This window comes from Diabrotica virgifera, chromosome 3 (genome assembly GCF_917563875.1).
Source record: "Diabrotica virgifera virgifera chromosome 3, PGI_DIABVI_V3a".
NCBI classification, from domain to species: domain Eukaryota; kingdom Metazoa; phylum Arthropoda; class Insecta; order Coleoptera; family Chrysomelidae; genus Diabrotica; species Diabrotica virgifera.
In genome coordinates, this window is record NC_065445.1 from 23,758,844 (window position 1) to 23,775,318 (window position 16,475).

A 16,475-nucleotide genomic window follows, 5' to 3' on the forward strand; every position below is an offset into this window, starting at 1 on the left:
CCTGACGCTTAATTTTACGAGATATTTGTGCACCAATTTTTATTTCTCTCTTGAGGCCAATATCTCTTAGGTTAGGCTATTGACTATAAATCGCTGACATTGCACACGCACATCATCAAAGGCTTTTCGAAATAGACAAAAGAGAATCCTTTGCTCACCAAAGCCTTAGTACCTGAAGACCGAAAAGAGATTATACCACCTCGAAATCTAAACTGTTTTGTCCTTCCTGTCTCACCTCGTGGAGCATAGGGCTGCCATGCTTCTTTTAACTTCTCAACTAGTGTCCTCTCCTGCACCTCTCATCCATGTATTAAGCAGTCACCCGACTATTCTCTTCCCGGGCATGTCAAAATTCAGAGCTTGTCTCTCTCTCTCTCTCTGATATGTTCTTTTTTGGTTTTCTGAGCTTGTGGTTGTCTTTTCATGATAGTTTCAATAAGTTTGTACCTAATTACTAATCTTGTTTCGTCAGACGATGTTGTAGATTGTAGATAATCGTAGTAATTTTACTGTTATAGATCTGTTTAACTTCATTTTGCTCTTTCGGCAAAAGGCCTTTATCACATTGATATAATGTTTTCGGTAGTTCGTATTAAAAGTGTTTGGCAAATAAAACTAAATATTTTTTAAGAGTATCAATTTTATTTTTCAAAATCATTAACAATTAGAAATCGAAAGTAAACTATATATCTTCATTTGTAATTGTAAAATATATACAAATATACAAGGTAGTATAACAAAAAAGAGTACTCTAGAAGTGTTTGTTTCAAAACCTCCTTACAAATTTAGACAAATCCAAAATGGATACTTTAAAATTTGTCAACACAACTCTAGGTATAGAAAATAGTTTTACAATGATTTTTAATATATATTTTCCACCCTGTACGTATAATTTTCAAATGTATATATAATATGCAAGTATATAAATATATATACCTATTATGATCACACAATTTGAGTCAATTTTTTTCTTTTAGAGATCACAGAAGTGGAGCTGGAAAATTCAGCTACTTTATTTGTTTTACATTTATAAAAGTTAAAACTAAGGCAATAGCCACAATTATTGGAATGTGGTTTTATTTTTACACATTTTAAAGCCCCAAGCCAGTTCGTGGACGTGGCATGTTCGTTATCATATATTTTTTTAGGTTAGATATTTCTTTGAGATTGATTCATGGTTCATAAACATTTTTTCTGTGGGTACTTTCACATTAATTTGTTGTGGGATCGTCGTTCCCATCATAAAATTATGATAACTCCTCGGACACCTGTTTCTAGGTCTACCCGTCATCAGAGAGGCTCGTAAGAAGACTGAACTGAATTAAAACACGCCGATTGGTTGGCAATTATACCTATTAAAATAATAGTAGAGGAGCCTTGGATGCTAAATTTGCAGTTACTAAAGCGTCATGGGGACCTGCTGGATTGCGAAGATTAGGTTATAAAACCAAAAAGAGTCAAGTTGTATTTTCCATTTTAGTAATGATTTCCAATTTTTAATTTAATTTTCCATTTCCAAAAATCGTTGTTTCCGATTATGGCGACATCTACCCATAATTAGAAAAAATGTCTCGAATAAAAATTCCTTATTTTTACATAAGGAATGCAAATCTGCAAATAAAAAATGGGCGTTCCCATTTAAGACTTTTAATCCCCCACCCCACCTACGTGGGGGTCAGGGGTGTCATTCGACAGATTTTTGAAAAATATTGAACACGTATTATTCAATTTTTTGATCTGATGTTCATTTCGCGAAATATTCGCTTTTTTCCTTTACACTGTTCCTCTTGTACTTAACTGAACTTTTCTTATCTGACGTTTTCGAGTTTTTCTAATATTTTTTTACGGGCTGCCCCCAACGCACGCCCCTGCATTGAAGAGTCCATATTTTATATGGTAGGGGTACATTTACAGGGTACAAGATTTCTTCCCATGTGATTTTCTGACGCTCTCGAGTAACTCGCAAAATCCCCCTTGGGGCCCCCTGCCATAATATATACCAACATGCATTTCCTCTAACGAGGAAAGATGAAGTGAGTGTCGATAGAAATTAAGGTAAACTAGGTTATGCTTGTTTTCATTAGGATTTTTCAGTGCGTCACAAATGATAGAAAAAAGGTAAGTCCGTGATAATATACATTTATAACATTTATTCTAACATGACATTTTAGTTAAATCTGACAGTTGTCACATTTTATTTGCAATTTGGCACAAAAACAAATCAATTGTGTTTATTGCATTTATAAAATAGTATTTTCCACCGACCTCTACCGAAAGTATACTTTTCCGGACCTGATTGTAGGGAGCAAAGTTGTACTTTTCCTCCCTAGGGAGGAAAAGTAAAAGTGACGTCATGGTATTTCATTCATGAAATATAACTTATTGACGTCCTGTACAATATCTATTTTCTATTACGTAAGTATCTATACATTTTAACGGTTATTTATAAAACACCCTGTATTTTGCAGAATGGTAAAAAATAGTAAATTGATATTTTGATTTAACAATGTTTACATTAATAATTTGACTTATATTTGACAGTTGACAGTTATATTGTACCTACTTGTTAGTTTTAGTTTTAATACATTTTGTTGGTTAGTTACATAAATAAAGTAAAAATAAAAAAATGACTTGTTATTTGAGGAAGGTGGAAAAACCATATGTATAACATGGGAGTAGTAAAGTGCCTTTTCCTCCCTTGAATGATTTCCTCGGGAGGAAAAGTAGCACTTTCCTCCCTTGTTATACAAATAGCTATTTCTTTGATTTGTATAGCCTTATAAATTGTACAGATTATATTCGTAGATATATTATATAATTCGTAAATATTTTTTTTTCGATTATAGCGCCATCTATTGATAACTAGAATAAATGTTATAAATGTTACCGACGAAATGTAATCACCGACGTGCGTTTTTTTTTCTGTCACATACAATTTAATGCGTTAGAAAAGAAATCGAAAAACTGTGACGCACTGAAAGGTGCTCATAAGAAAAAGAATAAAGATGTCTTCTGAGTGGTAATTTCTGAGGAAGCCACACTTTGGCTAAATATGTTATTCGTAAGTCAATATAACTCCGAATGAGACAACTGAGGCTCTGTTATGAATCAAAACGTAGAAACACTAGAACAATGGACTAAAAGTTACTGTAAGGGGTAAAAATGAACTAGAATAACTAATAAAATCTCAAACAATGCTACAAAATTGGAATACAAACGCCAATAGGTCGTTAACAAAAAAAAACCGACTAAGAATTAAGAATAAACCTTTAAACTATAGTAATACATACAGTTTTTAGGTTATGTTAGGTTAAAAATAGCTGTAGCGTTAATTATTGTTCAAAAAATAAAGTTTTCGTTATGGAGCGTAAGACACTACATACATTATGTAACATGAATCAATCTCAACAACCAGAATCCGAAATTTAACCACTATATTTTTGATTTTTTTAAACATATGCTTTGTGTTGTACATAACAGTGAACACTTCTATAAAAACCCGTCCACAAACTACCATACAAAATCAGTGATAACAATTTGAGACATTCCAGTCATATACCTTAAATTTGTACGATTTTTAAATTCCGAAAATATTGTCAACAATTATCACTTTATATTTCCTAGAATGGAAAAATTAAAGCTGCCCTTTTCTGGTGACTGAGGCACTGGTAGACTTAAACTCTAAGAAAAAAACAAAATGGACTACAAAAGTTACATGGTTGGATGGAGATATCAACATTTCCAAACAAATGAATTTCATACCAACAGATTTTATTGCAACGTTAATGTTAAATTTGTATAGTTTACACTAGTTTAGTTATTTCTTATCAAATTGAAGGTGAAAATAAATTTTATTCCTTTGTTCATCGGTTCTTGAAGTTTTGAGGAATATAATGGTTTGAAGCCAAAAACAGGAAACAGAAAATAATTATCTAAAATGTACGAAGAAAGAAAGAAAACTACTTTTTAAAAGAAATAGAGAATGGAAGGAGCGTTAGGTTGGATTATGTATTGTTCTCAACTTATTTAAAACATATTCACAATAAATGCTACAGAAAATAACAGAAGGATAAACGATGAATCTAACAGGACTCGGTCCACCCATCAAAACTATTTGACTGGACGTGGACCATTAAGTCCAGACCTAAAACTACTATGAAACTTAGCAAAACAGCTAGAAGATACAGAAGAAATCCACAGAAAAATACTGGGAACAATCTGTAAAATACTGGGAACAATCTGTAAGGGTAGTGTGACAAATATAAAGGGTAGTGGGACGAATAGGAAAAGAAGAAACTGCTGAATACTATTAAATATAGACAACTATAATATATGAGACATGTCATGAGAGACGAAGGCTTTAAATTGGTTTAAATAATAATGTATGGACAAATTCAGGGAAGCAGAAGTAACTTTTAAACAATTTGAAGACCTGGTATGAACATATTTTTTTACATTCTAGTTTACATTATTTAATATCTATTTAAACTGAAATATAATCTCAGTGTAGTATTTTTTTAATAGATGTCTTAATATGATCGACAAATTACTGAACTAGAAATTAAAAAAATGATTTTTACTTCAACAAAAAAAATTGCATGCCATTGTTTTAGCTTATCCTATTTATCCTTTTTTCTGTGCTTTAAATCATTTCTTAGAATTCTGAGACATTCGATTTGAATGATTGTAGGTAGAAAGTATGTTCAGAAATATTTTAAACACTACATTCTTATATAACATGTTAGTATGTAGTCCATTTAGCAATCCTGAATAATGAATCACAAAAGCGGTTACATTTAGAATAGTCATCAATTAAGTCATAGATTAATAAATACAATATTTATCACACTGTAGATAATTACATATTAACAAAAGGAAAGATAAAACATAAAATACATTGTCGTTAACACAAATCTTTGTCTAAATATTGCACATTCAAAGGTAAAAAGGTTAACAATAAAATTAGTGAGTTTGTTCAAAGATTATTCAAATTGTCACATGGCATTTGATTATGTAACGAAATACGTATTAGAAACATTGCCTGGTTATAAGATAGTATTCAATTCTACTCAGTCACCAAAATAATTGTAATAAAATAAAAAAAAATGTAGACATATTTCTCAGCGTAAAACATAAGTTTTCGATTAATAAAAATATCCATCTATCAACAAAGTAAAATTTCTTGTGTCCAAAGAAAATAAATTATACTTTTGGCACATATGTCGCTGTAATTAACACGAGGACTCTTAACCAACGGATCAGCTTGCTGATCCTCGTTGCGAAATCTCCGCTGAGGTGTAAGAGATCCTCCAAACAATACGAATTGCACTGCTCTACAAACTTAAGCTAAGATCTATTTACAGAGTAGAGTTCCAAAGATGAGGTAAGAAGTTCAAAGTTGATCTATTTAGCCCTAAACAATTGCATTTTGAGGTTAAGTTAGGTTAGGTTGCGTCTGAAAAGGCGCCAAAATTCAAAAGTACGTATAGAAGAAGGAATCTGATAGGACAGACTCCCCCTTAAAGATATAAATAACTTAAATAAAAGAAAAATAATTGTTTATTCTACTATTATCACTAAATTTGCAAATTATATTCAACAATTTGCTAAAAAATTAGGGTATGTCGTTCTAAGATATGTTTTATCCACATTACTTGTTAAAATACCGATTTCAACGAAGTAGAAGATTACAGTTTATAAGATAAAGAATTGAGGACAGTTTTTCCTCATGGAAATCTGTTTTTTTTTGTATAGTCACAACATGCTTCACTACATCGTGGCTTCGTCATAGGATGAGACACTAACTAAACCCTAAGATCTGAGAAAGCCTGTGCTAAAGCATGTTATGAATACTCGGAGAAAGAGATTTTATTAGTGAGGGATGGGGAAAAAATAAAACTACCTATTCTGTTAGTTTGTTCCGTCGCAAAGAAAATAAAACTAAGAATAATTCCGAACAATTAGGCCAGGAAAAAATGAGCTAAAAAACAAACAATCACAAGTCCCGCAATCTACATATATCTATAGTGCGCGCGTAAATTACGAAAACATAAAGATGACTGTTACATCCTGTATGATATAGTAACAAAATGTTGGGTATGTATATTAGATGGACTAGTGACTAGTGATTTAAAATGTTATTTTTTCTGGTCAAAAGATCATCCGCATTGGACGGTGGAAAACAAATCTATAATTTCGATCTTAACATATTTCTTATTTTCTCACAGTTTCAGCCCTCCAAAAACACCGCTCGGATTAGAAATTCTAGATTTTATACTCCCCGAAACTCTAAAAGCCGACCGAACAACCAAAAGGTTTTATTTACTCTACCCACAAAAGTTTAAAATATTGTAAAATATTCGGGTAGTCCCATTTAAAAATGCTCATATTATCCGTATATCTCGGAATTGTAAATTTGGCAACGTCGAAAATATATAATTTTAAATTGCTGGCCTACCTAATATACATAACCAACATTGTATTACTGCATCATACGGGGTGTCACAGATATCTTTTTCGTTCCATACTTTACGTGCACACTGTATAAGCAATGTACTCAAAAATGCAATTAATAAAGGCCACATTTTCCACTTTGAGACTCGTTACGCCATCTGTTTAACATAACTTAAACAGTATTTGCACATAATTATTGTAAGTCTTTTGTTATTGGCACCAGATATTTAGCTACGTAATGCACAGTTCTATTAAAAATTAAGTTAGTCGCTAGTGGTGAGGCCCCGAGAGGGGAGGGTCTGGCGAACACACTATATTGATATGTCTCGTATTACTACTGAGGTCTGTGGGACCGTCCATACTGAGATCCGTCGGTTTCTCGTCGTATTCCACAGGTCTCGATTGGGGTAGCTCCTGTTCGGAGATGTCCACGGGCTCTGATTTGATTATCGATGCAGAGAAGTCTTTCGTGGTCGTTAGTTGCGGGATTTGTGTGGCTTGAGGTGGTTTGGCTGGAGCGTTCGTTGGAGACATTTGCTGTCTAAGCAGGGATATGTTTTTGATGTTTTTCAGTTCGGTTGGGTTCCTAAGAAATCTGCAACAAAGAAAATAGCGTGCTATAGCGAATTAGTTCTACAATAAAACCTACAGAATAACACCAGCTTTTAGAACTGACAACAACTTAACACATTGGTGGACACGTCTTCATATGCAGATAGTAATTTCCCTTTGCAAGTGTCTGCATATGCAGTCGTGTCCGCGAATGGGTTAAGCAAATATATCAAGAAAAATAAGAGCCAAAAACCTTTGACAAACGTATAGCAGAAAAGGGCTTTCAACAATAGAAAGGCAGATTCTATGTACACACTTCACCTTCTAGATCATAATCATTAGACTAGGCAAATATGCAAATTGCATATTTTGCATATTTATAATGCATAAAAAATGCAAAAATTTGCAATTTTCCATATTTTTATATAAGTGTGCATAAAGTGCATATAATTTTAAATTTTGGTTGTAACTATACATATATTTTTTATATTACTGTAACAAGTAGCTTGGAAATCTCAATATTTAATTTTGTTTTATAATTCTTGGTACATATTCAAATTTTGGGTACCTGAATGTAGTAACTAATAAAAGAGTGGCTTATTATATGTACACAGTTTTGTCACGTTTTGGTTACAAAGGATCCAAAATCAGCCAGTTTATATCTCTAGGTAAAAATGCTTATTTTGACGGCCCATTTCGCTTTTGTTGTAAAATAAGCCGTGAACAGTCTTCGTAATTGTGAATAATTATAGTGCTTTGAAAATGCCGCAAATAGACAGTTCAGTGTCGTGGTGTCATTCATAAAATCAAACTATAGTTTTGTTCAGAAAACTATTACTCAATTAGAATCCTCCAAATAATTATCATTATTAGACAGTACATTTTAAATAAAATAATTTGAATCATTGTTTCAAAACGTTAAAAGTAATACATATTGGATGGGAAATTTTTCAAAAATTTAAAGCAACCATGGAAAAAAACAGTGGTTATTACCAGATTCTTTCTCAAGTGGTTCAAGTACTAGCTAGGACATTTTTCGAAGCACTTAATTTAGAACCAACTATTATCGTAAATTTGAACAATGCCCAATTACATCAGTTAGTATCGAAAGAAGTTTTTCTATGTAATCAGATAGAAGCCATAAGTATTTGTTAGAAAATTTTGAACAGGATTTGATAATTATTTATTGTTACCACAATTCGAAATAATATCAATTATTTATTTGTAAACATACTTAAATACTTAAATATTTAATTAATTAGCTTAGTAAAATATATACATGTTAATTAATACATCATGTGGAGATATTGTAAATATGTTTGTAAATAAAAAAATACTGTAAATATTCTTTTTAATTACATGCATATTTTCTAGATAAACGTGCATATTTTTGGGTAAAATACTGCATATTTAAGCGCATATTTCATACCTTTTTATTTGCATATTTGCCTAAGTCTAATAATTATTCTTTTAATGAAGAGTTTCAAATTATTCATTTTCAAAATAAAGGCCTTAAAACGTTCGGTGCCCTTCTTGAACAACCCCACTTGGCTGGTACCACATATTTAAACCGTTCATTTAGCAACACAGTATTACTGACGCCACTTATGATACCTCTACTATACATACGTCAACCTTGTCTTTAAAAGACATGACTTCTTCTTTTAAAGTTCCATCTCCTATCAGAGGTTGGGTATCATAATGGCTATGGTATGGTCACTTTGTTGGCTGCTGCTCTGAACAGTTGTAATGAACTACAGTTAAACCATTCTCTAAGGTTCCTCAGCCAGGGGATGCGTCTTCTTCCTATGCTTCTTCTTCCTTGGATCCTTCCTTGCATAATAATTCTCAGCAACTCATATAATGTAATTTTCGTGTGAAAGTCCTTTGTGCTCGTTCTTGATGTTTAACTTTTCTGGATACAAAAATAACCAACAGCAAATTGAAATTTTTTTAAACAGACAGACAAGGTTTTTTCCTACCAATAAAAACTACATAAGAAACAGAAGTATTTCATATCATAAATGGAACCCATCTCTCTTCATAGTGGTATTTTGACCTTTTTGACGTAAGTTAAACTTTGAATTCTAAGATCAATTATTCATTAGAGATCTTTTATTGTAGCATAGTTCCGAAATTGGCTTTATAAGCCGAAAGCGCTCAGCTAAGAATTATTAATTTTACTCACTTCAAAAGTACACTTCTCCCCCTTTTACCTGTTGTCATAAGTGTGTACAAAACTATTTCAGTCTTTACATTTTTAACTCATATTTTTCTCCTCCTTATGTGACCCAAATATTCCAGTTTTCTTGTTTTTATACTGTTCATAATTTCTAACTTCTTATTTAAACGTCGTAGCACTTTCACCTTGGTAATCCTTTGCACCCACTGCATTTTCAATATTCTTCTGTAACACCACATTTCGAACGCTTCTATTTTTCTTATGTGTTGTCTCTTCAATGTCCAAGCTTCCATTCCGTATAGTAATATAGAAAATATGTAGCATCTTAATAGCCCTCAATCTGAGAGGCAACTGAAGGTCTTTGTTTGTAAGCATGGTCTTAATTTTTATAAATGTTCGCCTTGCAGTTTCAATTAGGACTTTAATTTCTTTGCATTGTTCATTTTTTTTGGTCGTTTTCTATTTGGGTTTGCTCTATCATTAACCTTTAATTTCCATGTTGTGTTTTTGAGACAACCATAAATTTAGTTTTATCTTGTTTATTTTTAGTCCATTTCTAATGCAATAATCGTTAATTCTATTTACCAATTCTTGTAGCGACTCCCCAGGGTGTGTGCCATTATAACGGTGTCATCAGAGAACCTTATGTTATTTACTATTCTTCCGTTTATAGAGATTCTATCACTTAGTTCCGCTATCGCTTCCTGAAATATGGCTTCACTGTACATCATGTTAAACAGTATTGGTGACAGAACACAGCCCTGTCTTACTCCTCTCTTTATATCAATATTCTCGGACTCTTGTTCTTCTATCTTTATATTGGCCTTTTGATAAAGACAGACAGGAATTTATAAATGAAGGTAAAGAAAATGAAGACGCTGATGATAACACACTAATAAAAAATAGAACTAGAAATACTTACTGGTAACAATGCCTTTCTCCCTGGACTTTCCTTAAAATATTGACTCTATAATAATATCTTAAAGCTCTCGACATCTTGTCGTAGTTCATTGAAAGGTGGTTCTTCTGGATTCCCCACAATTTCGCAAGTCCCGAAGGATCCACGATTTTAAATACTCCCGTTTCCCGGTTCTTCCACGAGATATAACTGGTGTATCTTTGAGCTGGATCGTTTAAGAGTTGTTGGAGGAAATCCCAGAGAAGCCTTCCATCTGAAAAATAATGACAATGTTAGGATTGTGTGACTCAAATGGTAAAAAATTATTGATTTGTGATAATATATGTGAGTTAGGTTAGGATAATAACAGATAACATACCTATTGAAATAATTTGGGCCCTAGATCACGTTTAAGTGAATACAATACATCTAGCCCAGTCGGGATAGCATTTGACCTTGCATTACGAGCTGCCCCAAATTTTATTTTTCTAATCTTTAGGGGGGGGGGGTCAATAGTAGTATAAATTTAAAATCTCGAATGAATTTGACCGTTGCGTTAGCTGCCATCTTGATTTTAAACGAGAACCGTTTTTGTTCAATATCTCCCCCATTTTAAACTTTTCGACAAAAAGTGTAGAAACTGAAATTATTGAAAATGCGATTTTATATAGTTTTGTTCATTATAATTTTTTTCGTGCGGTCGATATTTTCCGAGTTATGAGGAAAAAATAGTGACAGTTAAAGCATAATTATTGATTTATTGAATTATCTCGTTTATTATTAGTTTTACAAAAAATTTGAACCTATACAAAAATGAAGAGCTTTTGCTCAATATCTCCGCCATTTTCAACATTTCAACAAAAAGTGATAGGACTAAAATTGTTGCAATTACGATTTACTACAATTTTTCGTGAGAACCAGTGGCGTGTCTACGAGGGGGGATGGGAAAATTCCCCCCAACAGGTTCCAAAATTTAAAAAAAAATGTTGAAATATTAAAATATGTTGATCCGCCAGTAAATAAAACTAAGTGAACTTAATGCATATAAGTTATTATTTATGTCTTTTATGTACTTAGTTTGGTTGGTGTTTCATTGGAAGTTTCAAAAATTGTATAAAATATAGTTCTCTTTATTTTTGTTTTTACGTATAATTATGACGTTAAGGTAATAATAAATAAGACAATTCAATAATTATGCTTCCCCTCCGCTTCCACTATTATTGATCGCAAAAAAAAAATTGTGAAAAATAAATTGTAGGAAATTGCGTCTCCAACAATTTTAGTTCCTATCATTTTTGTCGAAAAGTTGAAAATGGCGGAGATATTAAGCAACAACGGTTCTCCATTAAAATCAATATGGCGGCTAATGCAACGGCGGAATTCAGTCGAGATTTTAAATTTACACTACTATTGATCTCTCCTAAAGGACAGAATTATAAAATTTGGGGCAGCTCATAAACAATATTCAATTCAGTAATTATGTTCCCCCACCACTTTTTACTATTTTCCCACTTAACTCGGAAAATATCAACTGCATGAAAAAAATTGTTAAAAAGAAATTGTAGGAAATCATATTTGGAACAATTTTAGTTGAAAATGGCGTAGATATTGAACAAAAACAATTGCTACAAAATCAATCTGGTCTTACGCTCGCGCCATTATCGCATACATACTACCTTAAATATTAACTTTAGCAAAAAAATGAAAGACATTAAAATTGTGTAGAATTTAATTCTCTCTATTTTTGTATAAAGACATTTTTGTCGTAAAACTAATAATAAACGAGATAATTCAATAATGCTCTAACTGTCACTATTTTTAGCCATAACTCGGAAAATATCGACGGCACGAAAAAATTGTAAGAATAGAAATGATAGAAAATCACATTTTCACCAATTTTGGTTGATATACTTTTTGTTGAAAAGTTGAAAATGGCGGAGATAGTGAGCAAAAACGTTTCTCGTTTAATATCAAGATGACGGCTAACGCAACGGCGCAATTCAGTCTAGATTTTAAATTTACACTACTATTGACCCCCCTAAAGATTAGAAAACTAAAATTTGGGGCCCTAATGCAAGGTTATTCCTGTTATTCGTCTAACCTGACTGGACTAATCAAATTTATCAAAAAGTGTGGGAGACAGCTAAATGGCCTCAAGATTGGACAAAACTGTACAGAGGATAAAGGCCTTTTTATTTCCTGAAATTGCGGAGAAACAAGCAGGTTTCGTCCCCGTACGTGGTACTAGGGAACAAATTATAAATGTACGACAGATTATAGAAAAATTCAAAGAACTGAACATCGAACATATCTGTGTTTCCTAGATTATAGTATAGCTTTCGACCTAGTCAACTGGAGTAGAATGTGGCAGGTTTTGTCTGAAATGTGAGTCCCAAATCATATGATACTGCTAACTAAAAGACTATGCAACAACAATTATGCCAGAGTTAGACTAACTGGGGAACTAACCGAAAGTTTTAGGTTCACTAAAGATATGAGGCAAGGCTGCATACTAAGCCCAATTCTATTCAACCTATAGGTGAATGGTTAATGGAGAAAGCTACTGAAGCCTGATTTCTGAATGAGCAATATTTGCAACTAGAGATATCCTGATGGTACAACTATCCTCGCTAGTTCCGAGGTTAAACTGATTCATCTGCTACAACGGATTGAACAAGTTAGCTTAACGATGGGTCTTAAAATAAAATAAACAGAGACAAAAGCGAAAATAGATAAATTTGTGTATCTGGGCTCTTTAATATCTAACAGGGGGGCAATGTACTGAAAAAATAAAGCGCCGGTCAGCAATTGCAAAAAGCTCTACCTATAGCAAAATTAACAAAAATTTGGAAAATACTAGTTTTTCCAGATTTCACTTATGCATCGGAATGCCGAACCCGTATGGAGAAATATAAGAAGATTATAGATATATTTGAGATATAATGCTGGAGACGAATACTGACAATACCATGGGTGACCCGAAGAAAAAACGAATCTATACTCAACCAGTCAAACATAAAGAACATACTAAGAACACAAATATCAGAACAAATAATGGGTTATTTTGGACACGTCTTTCGAAGAAATGGTCTTGAAAAACTTACCATCCAGGGAAAGCTAGAAGGTAAGAGAAGTGGAGGTAGATCTGTGCTAGTAATGTAGAAGATAGAGAGAAATAGAGGAATATTTGAAAAATCAGCTAATAGCTTCATGATATCACCTACATCATGTTAACGACTAAGAAGAAGAAGAATATATGTAGGCATTTTGTATCGTTGATCTAAAGAAATAAATAACTTACTTGTGTTCGGTTCAGAAGGATCATTAGGGAAAAACTCCCTTCCAGTGTTCTTGAAGGCTGCCGGACTGGAGACAGGTTCCTTTGGACTCCTAGGAGGAAAATATGGCATCTGCGTCATGAAAGAATAAGCGTTAGGTGTATTAGGCGGGCTACCACTACCACTGTAACCCTTTTTATCTACACCATCTTCGTCGGAGTCTGAAGGATTCGAACCGCTTCCGTTACTCCCGTTTACATTAAATATTGAGTGACTGAATACTTGGTTATCCGCGTGCTGAGGACTACTGGCCTGACTATCTACTGAAGGAGCTGGACTAAGAGTTACTGAGTTGCTTTGTGCCATGAGATGGGCAGCCAAAGCTGCGTGAGATGAGTGCATTGATTCGTTGTTCTGTGATAAAATGTTCCAGTTGGGCGTTGGAGGATGTGAATGTGGAGATAAGGGATAAGGGTGTCTGGACGTAGGTGTTACTGGACTGCTGGGAAGGATCCTTTGAAGATTGTTGGCTTCTCTAACTAATATTTGTAGTACGTTGTGTAGGACATCGCCGGATCCAGGTGCTCTTTCTGATAGGTCGGTCCTTGTTAGAAGACACATAGCTTTACCATTCATTTGGAACATATCGTGATCTATAGGTTGGATGTCGAATTCTCTCTCGGCCCACTGCAGGAAAGTGGTGACGTCATCTCTGTTCCACACTCTCGGATCTGATGGTAAAGACGATGGTAACTGACTTTTGTAGTCCAACAAGGGGGAAGAAGGGGGGTTTTGGTGTGTGATAGATGGGAAGCCCAGTGGATATCTCCATAGAAGATCTGCGTTGAAAGGCAAGGGTAGTGGGAGACGCTCCATCGTCGTACTTGTTGGAATGGGGGGAAGGTGTCCAGGTACTAGCTTCATTGTTTGTTCTGAAATAAAAAACAGGATATCAATACTTGATTCTTTATGCTTGAAAAATTATTTTATGATTTCTCAAGATTAGTGTTCCGGTAAGTTATTATAATTCTATATAAATCACTTGAAAACCATTATTAGGATGTTTACTTTTATGTTTTACGTCACTACTATAGATTAGATAATACGTACAGGAAAGATAATAATTTTGGTTGCTAAAATAAATTTAATTATGGTTGCTTTTTAAAAGTATGAAAAAACAATGAACATAAAATAAATCTGCCGATATAGACATATACGAGAACCACCTCATCTAACATGTTATTATTATATAGAAAAGAACACCGCGTTATAAAAATAGAGTCATGATCAGCATTATCAGTGACACTCGTATTGAGCCAAAGCCTTGTTCAGAATAATCCACCATAATTGTTTTTGTTTTCTTTTCGTTGACCTTGACATCATAGCTTTCTCCTTCCAGTATGATTCTGTCCTGCAGAGTTTTTACATCTTGCTCGTTGTCAGCTATTTGTACCGTGTCATCGTCGTATCGGATATTGTTGATAATTTTTCCATTTACTTTTATACCCTCATGTGCGCCATGCCACGAAAGGCATTCGTAAAAATTTTCACTGAATATAAGTTAAATATAACAACAGAGGGTATAAAACGCAGCCCTGTCTAATTTCTCTTTGAATATTTATTATTTCTGTATCACCAGTCTCTGTTCTAACAAGGGCATATTGATTCCAATACAACAAAACATTATCCTATCTAAACGTTTTAATCTCAAATGAGTACATCTAAAGGACTTTAGATCGAGGTAAAAACAAAACCTCAAACAACGTGGTATCATCACCATCATCAATGGCGTTCGAACTCTTCGTGAGTATTTGCCGTGTTTACTACTGCCTTCCATGTTTGTCGGTCCTGTACCACTATTTTCCATTCTCTCACTGCCATTTTTTCTAGATCTTCTCTGACTGCATCTTTCCAGCTTTTTCTAGGCCTTCCTACAGACCTTCTATCATCTGGCCTTTCCCAAAACACATTGTTTATAAGACGATTGTCATACGTTCCCACACCAGCAATTTATTTACTTCTCTTTTTGTTAGTGTCCACGTTTCGCTTCCATACGCGACTGCTCGTCGTATTATGGTCTTATATATCTGGATTTTTCACCTCGTGAAAGAAGTTTTGACTTCATTAGATGTTGCACTGCAAAGAAAGATCTGTTTCCTGCCATTATTCGCGTTTCAACTTCTCGATCTATTTAAATGCTCCTGCTCCTAGATATTTAAATTCTTTAAACACTTCGAAGTTATATAATATGATCGTTTATGGTAATATTTTGCCTTATTCGCCGTCGTTCTTGTTTTAAGAGTACCATTTATTTTGTTTTGTGTTCATTTATTTTTAGACCGATATTTAATCCAGCTTCTTCAAAACTCGAAAAATTATCCCTAACTTCTTATTTGGTTCTGTCACTGCATCTACGTCATCGGCAAAGACGAGCACAATCTTTGCTCGCCGAGCAGCTATGTCTGGTTTGATTTTTGGATAAATTTTTCGCATGACATATTCTAAGCCCATGTTAAACAAGAATGGAGACAACGGATCTCTTTGTGGTTTGATGAACTAAAAATAACTGAGGAGGGAAACCAATATGAGAGGTAGCTAAGAAAGGAGCACTTTTTAAAATCAATCTGGTTATGGTAGACCAAGTATTCAAGAAAAATAAGAATTTTTTAAATAAATCTTGTTTGAAAATAGCTTCTGTTATCAAGGTCTCTTGAAATTTTTGTGAAATGTTTACAATCAAATACCGTGAAAAATATGTTTGGATATTTTTGACAAGTATACAGTGACTCAAAATCGTCTGATATTGATATTATAATTATATTATCATGATATAGAATTTTCAGCACATGTCGCTCATCCAGAAGAAAAGTGTCCCAACTCAAAAAACAACTTTTTTTCAGGGGAGACAAAAATAGATTTTTTAGATCTTAATATAACTGTAAGTTTTAAACGGTAATTGCTAAAATTTATAAATTAAAAACAAAGAACATGGATAAGTGAATGTTTTTAATTGTGTAAGAGGCAAAACCAAAAAACTATGATATCTGATTTAACCGGAAAATATCAAAATTTTGAGTTATGTCACTTTTCTTTTAAAATACTGGTCACTTTT

At 33.3% G+C, this 16,475-nt stretch overlaps 1 protein-coding gene across 3 annotated transcripts in view; it reads right to left on the minus strand.

Annotated features, from left to right (window-relative positions):
- Positions 1 to 622: 622 nt before the first annotated feature.
- The window catches only part of LOC114349517 (ets DNA-binding protein pokkuri), an 80,743-nt gene continuing 64,890 nt past the window's right edge, over positions 623 to 16,475 (minus strand). For all 3 annotated transcript variants that reach the window (XM_028299920.2, XM_050646382.1, XM_028299919.2), the window contains exons 2-4: positions 13,387 to 14,295; positions 10,110 to 10,359; positions 623 to 7,048 (exon numbers count right to left, since the gene is read on the minus strand). In XM_028299920.2, the coding sequence (XP_028155721.2) occupies positions 6,724 to 7,048; positions 10,110 to 10,359; positions 13,387 to 14,287 (1,476 nt within the window). In that variant the 5' untranslated portion in view covers positions 14,288 to 14,295 and the 3' untranslated portion in view covers positions 623 to 6,723. The remainder of the gene's footprint in view (positions 7,049 to 10,109; positions 10,360 to 13,386; positions 14,296 to 16,475) is intronic.